A 15,659-nucleotide genomic window follows, 5' to 3' on the forward strand; every position below is an offset into this window, starting at 1 on the left:
TGTTATTAGTAAAATTCATGGAATACTATATTGCTCTTAATATCCCATATAGGTTGTTTTTTTCGAAATGATTATTGTACTTAATGTGCCTTGTACTTTAAGAAACTTATCTCCATCAAGCTCTTCTTATTTCTGTCAATTATATGGTTTCTTATTGCTCTTGATTCAGGTTTACGCTTTGTTTTAGTCATGGATTCACAAACTCCCCAATCCGGTTACTACACCAATCTTATAAATGAAGATGATCTTTTTTATAGAATGCACAAATGAAATTAGTGAACACCAAGAGGCTTCACCCCAAGCTGAGGTTGAACTTACTATTAAACAATCATGTCGGGGTAGCAACTTTACCGTGGCCGATGACAATTTACTTGTGAAGGCGTGTCTTTATGTTACCATGGATGCCGTTCAAGGAAATCAGTAAAAACATATGGTTTATTGAAAAAGAATTTATGACTACTTTCACGAACATAAGACCTTTGGAGCCAACTGTAATCAGACCTCTCTAATGAATTGGTGGTCAATAATTCAACATGTGGTAAATAAGTTTGTGGTTTCTTAGCCCAAGTTGAAAAGAGGTCACAAAGTGGTTTGACTAAGCAAGGCAAGGTAGGTTATAATTATGGATTTTTGTCAATTTATTTGGACCATGTTCCATTTATTTTAAAAGATTCTAATTATGTTGTATTTGCTAATGCAAAACTAATGTATTTAGATATTCAAAAATCACCCTTTCACTTTGAAAATTCTTGGCTTATTTTGAGGTTTAATCCAAAATGGGTGGCTCATATGGACAATGTAAAACTAAAGAAAAAACCAGTTGTGATAAATCTAGGGGGCAAGGAGGCCTCTCACAAAGCTTTTAAAGAAATGGAGCGACCAATAGGTCGGAAAGCCGTAAAGGAGAAACAAAAGAGCAAATAAAAAACAAATCCGAGTATTATTGCGATACTAAATGACATGAATGAAGACAAGAAGAATAAAATAAAGCTGTTTGAGGAAGCACGTGAGGAAGACAAAGAGATGTTTCTTTTTAAGCAAGAGGAAGTGCACCTTAAAGAGAGGGAATTACACCTTAGAGAAAAAGCAATTCAGTTGGAAGAAGAGAGAGAGAGATAAAAGAATTTATGTTGATGGATATAAGTCAATTGCATGAAGATGGGCCAAAATATGTTCGCCGTTGCAAGAAGGCAATCCTTAAAGGTCGCATTGTCACTCTTTGTTTGTTAGTTCTTTTACTTTTGTAGCTCATGCTTTTAGTGCAAGTTATGTCCTTATATGTTAGTGCAAAGACTTGTATAGGATGAACTCCATGCTCCTCAAGTTTTTGAATACTGTTTGTGGTACTTGCACCACATGAAGTTATGTCCTATTTTGCTAGGCTAGGACTTGCACCACATGAAGTTATTTTTGCTATTTAAGATTTTATGCTTTATGATTTAATTATGACTTTGAATGAAAGATGCATGTACTTTGGTGTCAAAACTATGTCTTAAATTCTATTCTCTTGTGCCATTTGGGAATAATTTTGATTTGGTTGAAATCATTTCTATGAAAGACTGCAAGGAATTTCTCATTTTGGTGACAAACTGGCTATAGTACATTAGGTTATAGTGATAATTCATTGCATCCAATTGATTTAGTGTTGGATAATTGAATTGAATATTTGATTTTGTATATTAGTTTGGTTAGTAGTCCATAGCCTTGTGTACAAGGCTATTGCCACGAAGTATTATCCCAGTCTCAGAATGATACTTGTCGGTCTCCTGCAGCTTTGTAACCCAACTAAAATCGTGACACCCAATAACATTTTTTTACCTCTCCACGTACCTTTTTACAACACAAATACCTTTAAGCAAAATCCATATATTACTTAAAGGAAAAGAGAAGTAATTGAAACATTATACTAAGAATAAGTAGTTAAAAATATTCATGTGAATATTGTGCTTAGCTAACGAAAAATACTACTAGCATGGAAGAAAAATGACACATCGATAGTTTCTATGCCTCACTATGTAGTTGCCATAAGTGCTTGATGAGGTCCAACTGGAGTTGAGAATGCGTTCCTCTATCTCTAATAGAATGATAGCATCAAATGAACTCACTAAAGTCATTTGTAGCCCTGGGTGTCACTGGTTCAAGTGGTTTATTGAGTTGTTCACATTCAAAGTCTTATGCGCCATTGCTAGTCCGCTCATCTTCAACGATTATGTTATGTAGAATTATGCATGCCATCATAATGTATTTGAGTGTTTCAAGTTTTCAAAATCGTGCAGGTCCACATATTATTGCAAATCGTGCTTGAAGTATTCCAAATGCTCGCTCGACATCTTTCTTTGTTGACTCTTGGGTTGTAGCAAAGTGTTTTCTCCTATTCCACTTTGGAGATGAAATTGTTTTCACAAATGTCGCCCATTATGGATATATGCCATCAGCGAGGTAGTATCTCATATTGTAGTTATGACCATTATTGGTGTAGTTAACAGGGGGAGCACGCTCTTGAACGAGGTCAAAAAATATAAATGACTTTTCCAACACGTTTATATCATTATGAGACCCAGGTAAACCAAAAAAAGTATGCCATATCCAAAGATCATATGGAACCATTGCTTCCAAAATAATAGTTGGTTCATGAATATGATCAGAATACATACCTTGACACGAAGCCTAACAGTTCTTTCATTTTCAATGCATGCAATCAATGCTCCCCAATATGCCTAAAAATCATGGTTTTCACCTTTCACTAGCAATCTAGCGATGTCCTTATAATTGAGTGACCTTAAGTATTCTTCTGAAAAAAGTGAAATCACCGCTTCAACAAACCTCTTAAGACTCTTTATTATCGTGACTTCTCCAATCTTCAAGTATTCGTCTATAAAATCAGCTATAACACCATATGCAAGCATCAAGTATTCTTTTGTAAAAGGAAGAACGAGCCATTACAAGAAAACAAAAATTGAAAGTGCAGGTAAGTTGTTTTGCAATTTTATGCTTAGAGATTTGATACACGAAGGTTGTTCATGAACTCTCTAAGCAATCATTTGTTTGTTGAGTTTAAAAGTGATAGTTATTTGTCTTGAGTTATTTGTTGCGTTTAATTGAGTTCAATTCAACCGGTTGAATTCAGGTATTTGTCTTGTCTTCTTTATTATCCATTAAATTCTGCAAGCAATTTGGTCCAAGCCGGATTCATTCTAGCTAGACAAGGTTGTCAATAAATTGATGTTGAGAGGACACCCTAGATTCACACCCATTTTGCATAACACGTTTGTTGCTTGCTTCTTGATGCAGGATTAAAGACCTATAAAAGAAATCTGCAGCACAACGTCTTCTCACAAAAAGACCAACAAATGTAATCTGCAGCACTACGGCTTCTCACAAAAAGACCAATAAATGTAAAAATTGCACAGTCACTACGTCTTCTGCATTAAGATTTATCTACCTTAATAGGATATGAGGTAGACAAGCGTTAAGTGCCCAATAAATGTTATCTCCAACACTACTTCCTTCGCATAAATGTTATCTACCTTAATAGGATTTGAGTTAGATAAGCATTAAGTCATTCTAACAAAAAGACAAACCACTCTTTGAATTTATGTTGATGCGACGAATCATAGCATGTTATCTACAGTAATTTGTAGCATTTTATTAGTATTTTCTTTTGGTGTCATGAAATTTTTTTCATGACAGTTAAAGTTGTTAGAAGTGGTTGCTCAAAACCAATAAAAAATAATATTTAGTTAAAATAGAGAAATATTTAGAGAGTTTGATACAAAAACTTTTTTAAAAGTGATAGTTAAAATAATTAAAGTAAATTTTTTAGCTAAGATTTGGAGAGCTTGTTGGAAATGATCTAAGACCTTAGATCGTGTTAGATTGGGTAAAGTTATGACTTTTTAGAAAATGAAGAATCTACCACAACATTGAACGATCGACTAGTTTATCGATCCATGGACGATGATCAATCGACGGTCTCAGTGAATGATTGATGCTCATGTAGGATGTCTCTTTTGTCCAATTTTAGGTTTAAGAGTGTTTTAGTTTAGTTAAGGACTTATGATAGAACTTTACGCAAATTTTAGACTTGGAGAGTGTGAAGACGTATATCAAGGAGACCTTTACAATCACAGTGGGTAAAACTTACATCGATATTTGTTATTATAATCATTTATGACATTATTATTTTATATATCAAACGTGCATCCTTATTAGTCACATGAAATACATTTATGAATAATGTGAACTCCTTTTTTTGGGTAATCGAGTGACGAATAAAAGAATGTTGCATCGTATGAGTTTTGTAAATGCATGCATGTAAAAGACAATAACCAATTGTATCGTATGACATGGCGTGTTATGTACGGATAGCAGTCATTCTCATTTCAAAAGACTTTTTATTTATTTTTGAAGATACACTTATTCTTCAATAAACCAAAAGATAATTTTTGGTTCAAAGCTTGTCTACAACATAAAACACAAGACCTTAATAAAAATACACTCAATTTGCATAAATAATGTCACTTTTTTAATAGGTAGCAATTTTTCATCCGGTTCAATGAAAAAAAAAAACGCTTGGATTTTTGAGAATATATAATTTTTTAAAAAAATTATATCCCTTGAATAGTCAAATACCCGCTACTTCAGTACGGCGGCGTTTGGCTCATCGTGAGCGCACTGCGCACCGAGTCCCCGAATTCTCTCGCGCACTATAGCCCCAAAACCCACTCTCTTCCTCTCTGCAACTCTCTCTAATCTGTTGTGGAGGCGGAGAAAGAGACAAATAAGACAAAAAAATCTACACCTTTCCGTATATTTGAAGGAGCGAGTGGGTGCGTGTGTTCGTGCGTGCGTGCGTCCGTCAGATTATGGGAAGCACCTTTCTCTCTCCACCAGCGAAGCGTCCGAATCCCACACTCTACGCATCGACGACCACCACTGCCGCCACCAAGGCCTTCATGCCCGACCCGACCCCGTATCCGGCAAACGGATCATCCAAGCGCTCCAAGCACCCACCCCCTCCGCTCTCGGTCCCGCCGGGCCACGCGGCATTCCGACTCCTCTGCCACGCATCCCGCATCGGTGGCGTCATTGGAAAGTCCGGCCACGTCATCAAGACCCTCCAGCAGTCCACCGGGGCCAAGATCCGGATCGAGGATGCCCCGAACGATTCCCCCGACCGGGTAATCCTCGTCATCGCCCCCAGCGCTACCACCGCCACTCTCGTCCTTAAGAGCACCACCAATAGTACCTTCCCAGGAGAGGAATCCGAAGAAGAACAAAGCGTTGAGGTTTCGAAGGCTCAGGAGGCGCTGGTGAAGGTGTTCGAGAGGATTCTGGAGGTGGCGGCGGAGAGTGACGGCGGGGAGGTCGGGGTTGGGGTGGTATCGTGCCGCCTGCTGGTGGAGGTGGCGCAGGTGGGGTCAGTGATCGGGAAGGGAGGGAAGGTCGTCGAGAAGATAAGGAAAGAGAGCGGCAGCAAAGTTAGGGTTTTGTCCGACAAGTTGCCGGCCTGCGCACAACCTTCCGACGAGATTGTCGAGGTAAGGTTTGTTTATTCAACTCCTTTTGAAGTTGAAAATTTGCTCATTATTTCCTTCTTTGTGGTACAATGTGTATTAGGGTTAATGTAGCTACTGGTTGAGCTAAATTGGATGGTTGTTTGGAATTGATTGTTAAGTGAGGAATTTCAAGGTGTACAAGGTTGTTGTGGCCTGCATTGTTGTGTGTGAGAATGTAACTCAGTAAGCGAGCATACTCTGTTTCTTCTCAAATCTCTAGAACTCTTTGTACCGCTTTTACGATTCCTCGTTTGCACCCAACGTTTATTTGTTGGTTGAGAGCTTGAAGCAGTGGCACTGGTATTGTTTCTTAACGGAAGCAGAATATTGCAATGGATAGCCCTTCATTGCTTTCTGGTGAAGGTACCTGAATAAATATTAAGAAAGCAGCTAATAGACGTTTCAACTTGTTTGAGAAACCCCGGATTTGGGGCAGAAACTTGAAGATGTATGCGTAGTGTTTTAAGGCTGCGGATGGTGAGATTATCATGTTTATTCAGATGTTCATCACACAAAGGTTACCATTTCAATCTTATTGAATAGAATGTTGGAGTCTTGTGCAGAATTATGTTTTGCGTGGATTGGGGAGTTGGGCAAGTGTCGCTTGAATAAATTTCTGTCTTTTCCCCATCTTTTGTAGAGTTATCACTGTACCATCCAAAGGCTTTGAATTCTTTTCTAATTTCTCTAAATGAAGAAATCGCCAGACTCTTGCTTGGCATTGCTTAGCCATGGATTTGTGATCATAAATCGTGAATGTACCATTGTGATTTCGGGGTATTGTGAATAGATTTTTTGAAGGTGTTTCTTTTTAACTGTGATTTGCTTTATCTAGATGAAAAGAGATGCTAGAACTTTCTAGGGGTGATTTAGGCTGTTGATCCTTTTGGAGAAAATTTGGGTCAATATCTTTCTTTGGGCTTCTTGATTTATAATCTGAAGTTTACTATTGCTTTTAATTTGAGATATTGACTTCAATTTCTTGTTCGAGGCATCCTCTCCTTATTCACGTCTGCAATGAGAGGCCCTGCTCCTATTGCTAAGGTTGACTTAAATTTTTTATGGGTATTCTCTTGGCAGTTTGGGCCAAATTGGAGATAATTATTTTCCAGAAAAGTTTCTTTCCTTATGGAAGGATATTTCTTTTGAGAAGTCGGGAAAGGAAGCATTGAAGAATTTCCATATCATAATAGAGAACTAAATTTATTCTTTTAATGGGTCAGTTTAAATTCAGAATATCTTGAGAACAAGTTTCTAATATATTTGAGAGCCTTTATGTTTGGATGGCTGCTGTCAATAGTTCTCGTTTTTCTAATTTCCTAGAATTCCTGAATTTGTGCTCTTGTATACTTTCTGAGTACTTGAGTTGTGCCCCTTTGTGCTTTTTAATATATTGATATACTTGTATAAAAAAAAAGTTTCTAATATATTTGAATAGAAAATGATGATCCATTTGAGTTTTTTTTCTTTTTCTTTTTTTCTAAGCTCTTGAATCCTTAAGCCACCATTTCAAAAAATTTCTTAAATATGCCTTTGACAAGAACAATATCCAATGACCTAATAAATCAAAAGGGAGAAAACCTAACCAATGAGCTGGTTGAGTAAAAGTAAGGTTATGTGCATTTGAGTTTCCAAACATGGTAAAAGTTTTTGTTGTCTATCTTTTAAAAGAGAGAAGTACATGTTAACACGCAACAGTTCACCATTTCTTTAATTGAATTTCCATTTTTCTTGCGTTTGGAAGTTACCATTTTATCAATGGTTAGGAGGTGGAATTGAAACAAGAAATTGCATTTTTCATGTCCAAGCATTCTGGTATAGCTTTCTGAGTAGCATAAATGTATGTCAATGTGATGCTTGTGCTACATTCTATTGTATTTTAGTGACAATTTATCTCCTCTTCCCTTGTGAAATTGTGGATCAACAATGTGGCAGATAGAAGGGGAAGTTTTGGCTGTAAAGAAAGCACTTATTGCCATCTCCCGCCGTCTTCAAGATTGTACATCAGTTGAGAAGACGAGGATTATTGCAAGCAAACCTGTGGAAGCAGTTCCCCGTGAGACTGTACCTGACCTCCGTTTAGATCTTGTTACACAGAGGTACTCGGGACTACACACTATGCCAAGCAGCTCAATCAATTATGCTTCAGGAGCTCATGCAGTGTCATTAGAGGTTGATAGGGCTCCTGCTTTGGAAACGAAAACACTAGGACAGGAAGTTATTTTTAAAATTCTTTGTTCAAATGATAGGGTTGGAGGTGTTATTGGAAAGGGGGGTGCCATCGTCAGGGTTCTTCAAAATGATACAGGTGCTGGTATAAGTGTTGGAGCTTCTATAGCTAATTGTGATGAACGAGTTATTACCATTACTGCATCAGAGGTTTGTCATTGTGTATTCTATCTCTCATGATTTCACAATTTACATGTGCTTATTTATTGGTGCACGGGTTATTGATAACCTTATGGTTTGCTTTGTCTCGTGTAGAACCCTGATTCACGATACTCGCCAACACAGAAGGCAGTTGTTCTTGTTTTCTCTAGGTCTATAGAGGCCGGCATTGAGAAGGGGCAAGATTCAGGCTCAAATAAGGGGTCACCTGTTACTGCAAGGCTTGTAGTCCCATCAAATCAAGTTGGTTGTTTGTTGGGAAAAGGAGGTGCAATAGTTTCAGAGATGCGAAAGGTTACAGGTGCTGGCATACGAATAATTGGAGGTGACCAAGTCCCAAAGTGTGTGTCAGAGAATGATCAGGTGGTGCAGGTGCGATGGTGCAACTTATTTTGTTAAGTACAATGAGAGGATGACAAATAAAGCTTCAATTTTATTTAATTCATTTTTTGCCCCGGGGGATTCAAATTAAGAAATGGTTAAACTTTCTTTTATCTTATTGCATGGAATTATAGTCAAAACTTTATAAGGGTTTGGCAAGTGATGAATCATTTGTCAATTATCAAAAGGGAAAGAATTAATGACTCAAAGTTTATTACTTTAGGATCTTGCTGAGAACATTGCTGGCTGCATCTTCTTTATAGACCAGGTTTCGTAGATATCTATGACATTTGAAAGCCAATATTTTACGAAAAATATTTTCCTTCAAAGCAGTCAAAGTTTTGTCCTTCAAGTTCTTTCCAATATTATCAACTATGAAGATATTGACAATTTGTTGCATTTTATGGTTTCATGTTTGGGTTAGTAATTCCATTCCATGTTTTTCTTTTGAATTTTTAATCTTCTGAATTCCAGAGTGTAATTTTTAGGAGTAGCTTCAATATGCTCCCTGTGTATTTGAGCATCTTCCTTTTTCATAATAAAATTATTTTACTAATAAAAAAATGTTTGGGTTAGTAATTTAATATAATTATCCTTGGGAAAAAATGTTGAGCGAACTGAATAATGCAGATTTCATTTAGTGAAATCTTTTCTGTATGGTGGCCCAAGTAAAGTAGGATAATCTTTAATTTCAGCATGGTTTTCATTTATTTTTCTATTTATTTATTCGACAGATTTCAGGAGAGTTTTCAAATGTGCAAGATGCATTGTATAATGTAACTGGTAGACTTCGAGATAACCTTTTCTCCAGCACACAGAATAATCTTGGAACAAGGAGCAGTTCCTCTGTATTAACCGATACCAGCCCCTATGGAAGACTGAGAGATCCTCCCCCTCTTGGAAGTCATCCATCAGTTGGTGTCTCTCATGGTCTCAGTCGACATACTACTTTCACTCAGAGTACAGATCCTTCAGTTGCTGTTTCTCATAGTCTCAGTCGACATACTATAAATCCAAGTATAGATAATCTTGGAATTTCCCATGGTTTTGATCGTCCTCCTTCTCCAAGGTTTTGGCCATTGCAGGTGATCTCTCTCTCTCTCTCTCTCTCTCTCTCTCTCTCTCTATCTCTATCTCTCTCTTAATTTTACCACTTCTTATGGATGTGTTTGATTGCAGTCAGCAGTTGGAGTAAATCCAAGAAGCATCAATGACGTTGGCAGAGGAATGACTTCTCTTAAAGGTGGCTTAGAACTTGGCAGGTCGGTAACACTGTACAAAATGCACACATTTTATGAGTATGTACCTAGCTGTAATTGATTATCAACTGAACTATTTGGCTACTTAAAAATCTTAGCATCTTAATGTATAATGACCCAAATAAATCACTAGCCACATATTTACTATCACTCCAAAATGACTAGTTAATTTGAAACTTCCTTAAAATCCACTTATAAAGCTCAATTTCAACTAGGAAGTAAGCAATGTGAGATTTAGCACCATGACTGTATTTATAAACTATCCAATTTATGTGGGCTACTCATTTTCTCAATGTGGGGTCAAGGTGTTACAATTTCTTCCCATTAAATCCCTGTCGTCCTTGTCATGCCACGTCATGCAGTGCTATAGTATCACATGACGTTTTTTAGGTGGCTCTGATATCATTTGTAACAATTCAAAAAAAGCCCTAGCCACATTTGTGCTACCACTCCCAAAGGACTAGTCAATTTGGAGCTTCCCTAGAATCACTTATAAAGCTCAATCTCATATAGTAAGGAATCAATATGGGACTTAGCAACTATGAGTGTTTTTATAAACCATTCACTCTATGTGGGCTAAACTTTTAAAAGTTTATGCTTCATTTTATTACCTATGGTTATGCTCTATCAAATTCTTTATGGTTATTAACCCCAATGGATAGTTCAATCGGTTGGGAACCACGCCTTATGAAGTGGAGATTACTAGTTCGAATCTTCCATTTTCCCTTACCTTGGGGCCAATTGCATATAAAAAAAAAATCGTTATGGTTATTGCTCTATGGAGTAGTCGCAGAGATCATGTAATTAACTCAGATGCTGTTGTGCTTAATCATCCTTATGTGCAGTCTTCACATCTTATACTTAAATATCAACTAAATTACCAATATGTGCAGTTGTTAGATGGTTCATTCATATCATGTACAGTCCTATTCTTTAGTTAACTGAAATACATAACAAATGACTAGCATCGAATATGTGATCATACACTAGCAGCGTTTTGTACTATCATTGCATATACCTGCAGTGATGCCCTATGACTGAATAACTAAATACCTTGGCCCTGTGCTTTCTAATGGAAAGAAGAAAAAAACAGAGAGTATAAAACGTTTGGACTGTCTAAACTGTGTAATTGCATGCATCAGTTATCAGTTTGTGAATTGAAGAACTACCTAGTCCATATATTTTCTATTGGAAAGGAGAAACGAGCAGAGATCATAAAATATTCAGAATGTCTAAACTGTGTAATTGCATTCATGTTTATCAGTTTTTGATGTTTGCAGTGGAAGCAAATCTGCTATTGTGACAAATACAACTGTCGAGATCGTAGTTCCTGATAATGTGATTGGCTCTGTATATGGGGAGGGTGGTAGCAATCTGAGTCGTTTGAGACAGGTAATCAACACTCTTTCATTTGAAATCTATTCCAGCAGTACTGCCATGTTGGCATTATTTCCACCAATAATCAGTTCTATATGTGAACGTTATGATCTATCTTTAATGATGACTGCCCATGTCTACTGATAACTCTATAAAGCTTCGCAAGAGTTGCCTAAAGCCCATAAATATGGAAAGTCGAAAATCTCCTGAGTTTGCTTCTTTCTAATTTTGTTTTTTTCTTTCATTTTATTCCTTTTCCTCTTTCTTGCTTCCTCATGTTTTTTTCGCTTCACTTTTCTCATTGGATACCATGGTTGCTATCAATGTTCATTACTTTTTAAGATATCTATACTTAGAGAATTAACTGGTACTTGCTCTCCGGTTGTTTTCTGACCAGATATCGGGTGCCAAGGTCATAGTGCATGAACCTCTTACCGGATCAACTGACAGGATTGTTGTCATATCTGGGACACCCGATGAAACCCAGGCAGCTCAGAGTCTCCTCCATGCGTTCATTCTCACTGGATCATAACGGGATGAGAGATCATCTTTATGTAGTTTGTTGCTTGTGTTAGTTGCTTTCCCCCCTCCCCCCCTCGAAATGTGTACACTAAAGTAGGAAGATTCAGCTCTTCTGTATTATGCCAATGTTGGCGTTTTGGCAACAGTATTTTGGCTGTAATTGTTCACCAGTATGTTTTGTAGGGACTTATGATTTTTATTTACTGATTCATATTTCAAGAAGGGTTAAGACAAAAATTTGGGCTCCATTTCTAACTTTGACAGCATTGTCCTAAATATTAGGTTACGTTTGGTACGTGAAATGACAATTCCATTAGGGAAAAAAATAGTAATTATTGAAAATAGAAAAATGTGAAATAAAATAAACTTAAAATAGCTATTCATATTGCCTACGAGGAAATGATTTTTCTTTAAATAGAGAAATATTTATTTCTCTCAATTTAGATGCATATCATATATTTTAATGCCAATGTTATTATATTTAACATATTTTCTTTTTTAATTAAAGATATTTATTTTTTCTGATGGAATAGCTATTTTGCATATCAAACTTATCCCTAGGCTTATTTGCGAATACCCTCTATGTTACTGTTAAAAATGCTTTGTTGAATAGCATCGTAGCACTACTGTTCTTGTGCACAATTTTGTTAATGTCTTGAACTTTGTCTTAATATCCTTATTCATGTATTGATAAGACTTAAGAGGGTGCTTTGTCATTGTGCACTATTTAGTTAACAGTTATATGACTGCTATATAATTTGATGATGTAGTAGTGAAAATCAACCATTTGATCAAAATGAAGATTGATTTTCACAGACAAAATTTCTTCCAAAGTAATTTGTAGAAAATTTCCTACAAACCATCTTCTAAAGTTGACATGTTCTCTACATATGAGAAGTACATGTTTTTTTAATGACGTGTTTGGTGTCATTCCTTTGTATATATATTTTGCAAATCTACTATTGAATTTCTAAGACCCACATGTGAATTCATCTTTTATATGCAGATGAGCAAGAGACGTGCAAGAAAATAAAACCAAATATTTATGTTTTTTAATAATGTGTTTTTTACATACATTTTCAATAATTTAAAAGACACGTCATTTTTAGATGCTAGTTTATAGCAGTTCTTACAATCCAATTTATAAAAAAATTTTGCCATCGCATCATTCCAATTATATAACAATCTAAAAACTTACATGATACAGGGATTTTTGTGCTTATTGGCTTCAACTTTTGATATAGATGATGATGACAAACTTTTGAACTTCCACATTTCATTCGAGTTCAAATAAAAGGGCAATCATATTTTTCAAAGATAATATCTCAAATGCACAACATCATAAACCAGAATTCAAAACAAGATCAAGCACGAACTTTTTTAACTCCTGGCAACTGCATCGGTTGCCACTGGCACGACAACTGGGGTGGGTTTGAGTGTGATTTCCACGTTGTCGTGGACCCCTTGCAGCAGTAGCTCACCATCATATGTCAAATATTTTCGCTTCTTTGCTGCTCTCAGTGTCCCAACCAGTGCTTCGAATATGTTTGCACACCTATCGTCGTTAAATAGTGTGCCAAATGTGACCTTCCACATAAACCAAATTTTTATATTAGATGATCCAAATGACATCTGAAGTATAGGGTAAACTAGTTTAAATTAAAATAAAAAAATAAAAAAATAAAAAAAGGTAGAAAAAGATCACTTTTCTCTCTGACTTTTTAGAGAGAGAAGCTCTCTCCTATCTCCGGTGTGAGAGCTTTTCCCCTCTCAGTGAGAGGCATTCCTCTTCCCAGTGGTGCCGCCTTGGCAGCTCTCTTCCCTCCTCCCCTCTTTTCCCCCAACCCCTCTTTGCTTCTCCTTTCCCCACCCCTCTCTCTCTCTCGTTTGTGTTTTGGAAGCCACATTTATTGTCCATGCCACCCCATCACTTTCGCTGGCCTCCGCACCTCTCTCTCTCATGTTGTTTGTGTTTTGGAAGCCACATTTATTGTCCATGTGCCACCCCATCAACTTGAAAATCTAAAAAATAAGACTACAACATTTTGTTATAAATGCAGGCATTGAATTAGAAGTTGGGCACTGTGCCTTCTCTATCTGCTTTCTATCTTAATTTTCCCAATTTAATTGGGTCACTTCAACGAGCTAGAAGGATTGGTAGCTCATGTTTTTCTTTTCACAAGTAATCAAAATATCATTAAAAATTACAAGACGCTATTCAAGTACACAAGAAGTATACATGAGAAACACTTAGAACGAGAAACAAGAACAAAAAATTCATGAAAACTAAGCAAAGACACACATAACTATCCAAAGATGAAGAGTATTAAAGAAAAAAAGACTTCAGCTCATGTTAGCAACTCCAATCAGAAGACTAAAAGTAACAAAACAGTAGGGTATAATGCAAATGATACGAAACAGAAGCCACCGGACAGGGGTGAACTACTTTTGTATGCTGATATGGCTAATGGCTTACTTAAATTGGAAAGACATGCCCCTTGGAAGGGGAAGGGGACAGTGGTTTTTGCACTCTCCAAACTTCATGGTGAGCAGTTGAGTAGATTGCTGATACAATCTTAACCAGCTCATTTGCAAATTCTTTTCTTTTTAAGTAAAAAGAATTCATAATCCAATTGGCAGAATCTGAAAATAAACAGGTTACAAGAGGTCTGTAGAATGAGCAGGACACTTTTGTTGAGTCAGTAATATCTTCAATAAGTCATTCTTTATTCCAAAATTTAACTTCACTTAACAACACTTCTGTTAAAAAATAAAAGCATTAACAAACAACTCCAAACACAAAACACTCAAAATTACTTTCACACCTTTACATTAGATCAAAATACTTTTTCAATGAAAAAGCCAAAAAACAATCTAGAAAGTAATTTTTAGCATTTGATATCTGCAATATCTGATAAGAAAACTACATATGCAAAAATAGAAGAAAAAAAGGTGCTTGGAGAAAGAAGAGGGGGGAATAGAAAAAAGAAAAAGAAAAGAAAAGTGGGCATCTTTTTACACTGGAAAAACGATAAACTTTCTAGCAATGAGATGAGAAATTTCTTGTTCCAAAGAAAACACTGATTCCTTATATATGATGTTACCCACTTACCCATTATCACTTATAATGAAGTTTTTCTGTTCCGCTTCTTAAATAACATACAGAAAGCCCCATGAAAGAGCACAGAAAGAAATCAAAACAAAGTTGGAGGGAAGGAAAAAAAAAACAAGGAAAACAGGCAACATCCAAACTCTAATGATCAATGCCGGAAACACAAACGCACAAAAGGAACTCAGACGCGGTTAGATCTCCGATCTATAAGTTACCAAATAACAGCTAGAAATTACAGATCGCCCGTTTGATGGCCCAAATAATGTAGATCCAGATAAACCATCGGACATTCAAATACCATGCAATTCGTTTCAGCCTAATTATACGCATGTTTCTCGATCTGGGTCGGGTACCGAGGAAGCAATACAAACGTAACGGTGAGAATTGAGGAAAGAAAGAAAAAAAAAAAAAAAAAGAGCTCAAAATCTAACACCATGTTGAAAAGAGTGTGTGTTAGTGTGCACCTTATAGGAGCCATCGTCTTGGACCTTCCCAAGCCGCTTGATTTCTTCCTTCAGTCGCTCAACTTCCTCCTCCACGTTCATGGCTTCAGCCTTTCCAAAATCTCTTTCTATTTCAGGCTTTTAATGTTTCAGTAAGATCGTCTCCAGGCAAAATATCTGCTTCTTTTTTTTCTTTTTCTTTTTAAATTATTGTTATCACCCGATTAAAGGAAATATGTTTAAAATATTTTTTGTATTTTGAATTTGTTTATTAATATTTTTATTTTAGTAACATAAAATAGATGGATTAGCGTGTACCCGTTGATGGACTAAAATTGAGAATGAACAGGGACCAATCAAATTAAGCCAAATTTCAGATTAAAAACAATATTTAAATATAGAGTAATTAATAATTATTCAATAATATTAATGCGATACTGTGTGAATCAACTCTTAAATTATTATTTTTTTTAAAAAAAAAATTTCAAATTACCACTCTTTTGTCAATGTCTTTACAAAACTACCAATTGTGTCAATTGTCTTCCTAAACTAACAAAACAATGTCATATCCCTCAAGTTCAACAGAAAGATAAAAATAACTTTAAAAAATTTCAGTAAG

At 36.2% G+C, this 15,659-nt stretch overlaps 2 protein-coding genes across 2 annotated transcripts; one reads left to right on the forward strand and one right to left on the reverse strand.

Annotated features, from left to right (window-relative positions):
• Positions 1 to 4,654: 4,654 nt before the first annotated feature.
• Positions 4,655 to 11,722, forward strand: LOC133881640 (KH domain-containing protein HEN4). Its single transcript, XM_062320617.1, has 7 exons — positions 4,655 to 5,540; positions 7,494 to 7,937; positions 8,043 to 8,318; positions 9,062 to 9,412; positions 9,507 to 9,589; positions 10,867 to 10,978; positions 11,361 to 11,722. The coding sequence occupies exons 1-7, from the start codon at positions 4,866 to 4,868 to the stop codon at positions 11,493 to 11,495; spliced, it is 2,076 nt and encodes a 691-aa protein (XP_062176601.1). The 5' UTR covers positions 4,655 to 4,865; the 3' UTR covers positions 11,496 to 11,722.
• Positions 11,723 to 12,733: 1,011 nt separating this feature from the next.
• LOC133882138 (costars family protein) lies at positions 12,734 to 15,219 on the reverse strand. Its single transcript, XM_062321245.1, has 2 exons — positions 15,062 to 15,219; positions 12,734 to 13,072 (listed from the first exon to the last, which is right to left on the reverse strand). The coding sequence occupies exons 1-2, from the start codon at positions 15,140 to 15,142 to the stop codon at positions 12,866 to 12,868; spliced, it is 288 nt and encodes a 95-aa protein (XP_062177229.1). The 5' UTR covers positions 15,143 to 15,219; the 3' UTR covers positions 12,734 to 12,865.
• Between the last annotated feature and the right edge of the window lie 440 nt (positions 15,220 to 15,659).

This window comes from Alnus glutinosa, chromosome 11 (genome assembly GCF_958979055.1).
Source record: "Alnus glutinosa chromosome 11, dhAlnGlut1.1, whole genome shotgun sequence".
Lineage (NCBI taxonomy): Eukaryota > Viridiplantae > Streptophyta > Magnoliopsida > Fagales > Betulaceae > Alnus > Alnus glutinosa.

Excerpts from the sequence above, each read along its gene's own strand:
- LOC133881640 (XM_062320617.1), top strand. The coding sequence starts at position 4,866 with ATGGGAAGCACCTTTCTCTCTCCACCAGCGAAGCGTCCGAATCCCACA. Across the intron at positions 5,541-7,493 it reads CTTCCGACGAGATTGTCGAG|ATAGAAGGGGAAGTTTTGGC; the intron begins GTAAGGTTTGTT and ends ACAATGTGGCAG. Across the intron at positions 9,413-9,506 it reads CAAGGTTTTGGCCATTGCAG|TCAGCAGTTGGAGTAAATCC; the intron begins GTGATCTCTCTC and ends GTTTGATTGCAG.
- LOC133882138 (XM_062321245.1), bottom strand. The coding sequence starts at position 15,142 with ATGAACGTGGAGGAGGAAGTTGAGCGACTGAAGGAAGAAATCAAGCGG. Across the intron at positions 13,073-15,061 it reads AAGACGATGGCTCCTATAAG|GTCACATTTGGCACACTATT; the intron begins GTGCACACTAAC and ends TTTATGTGGAAG.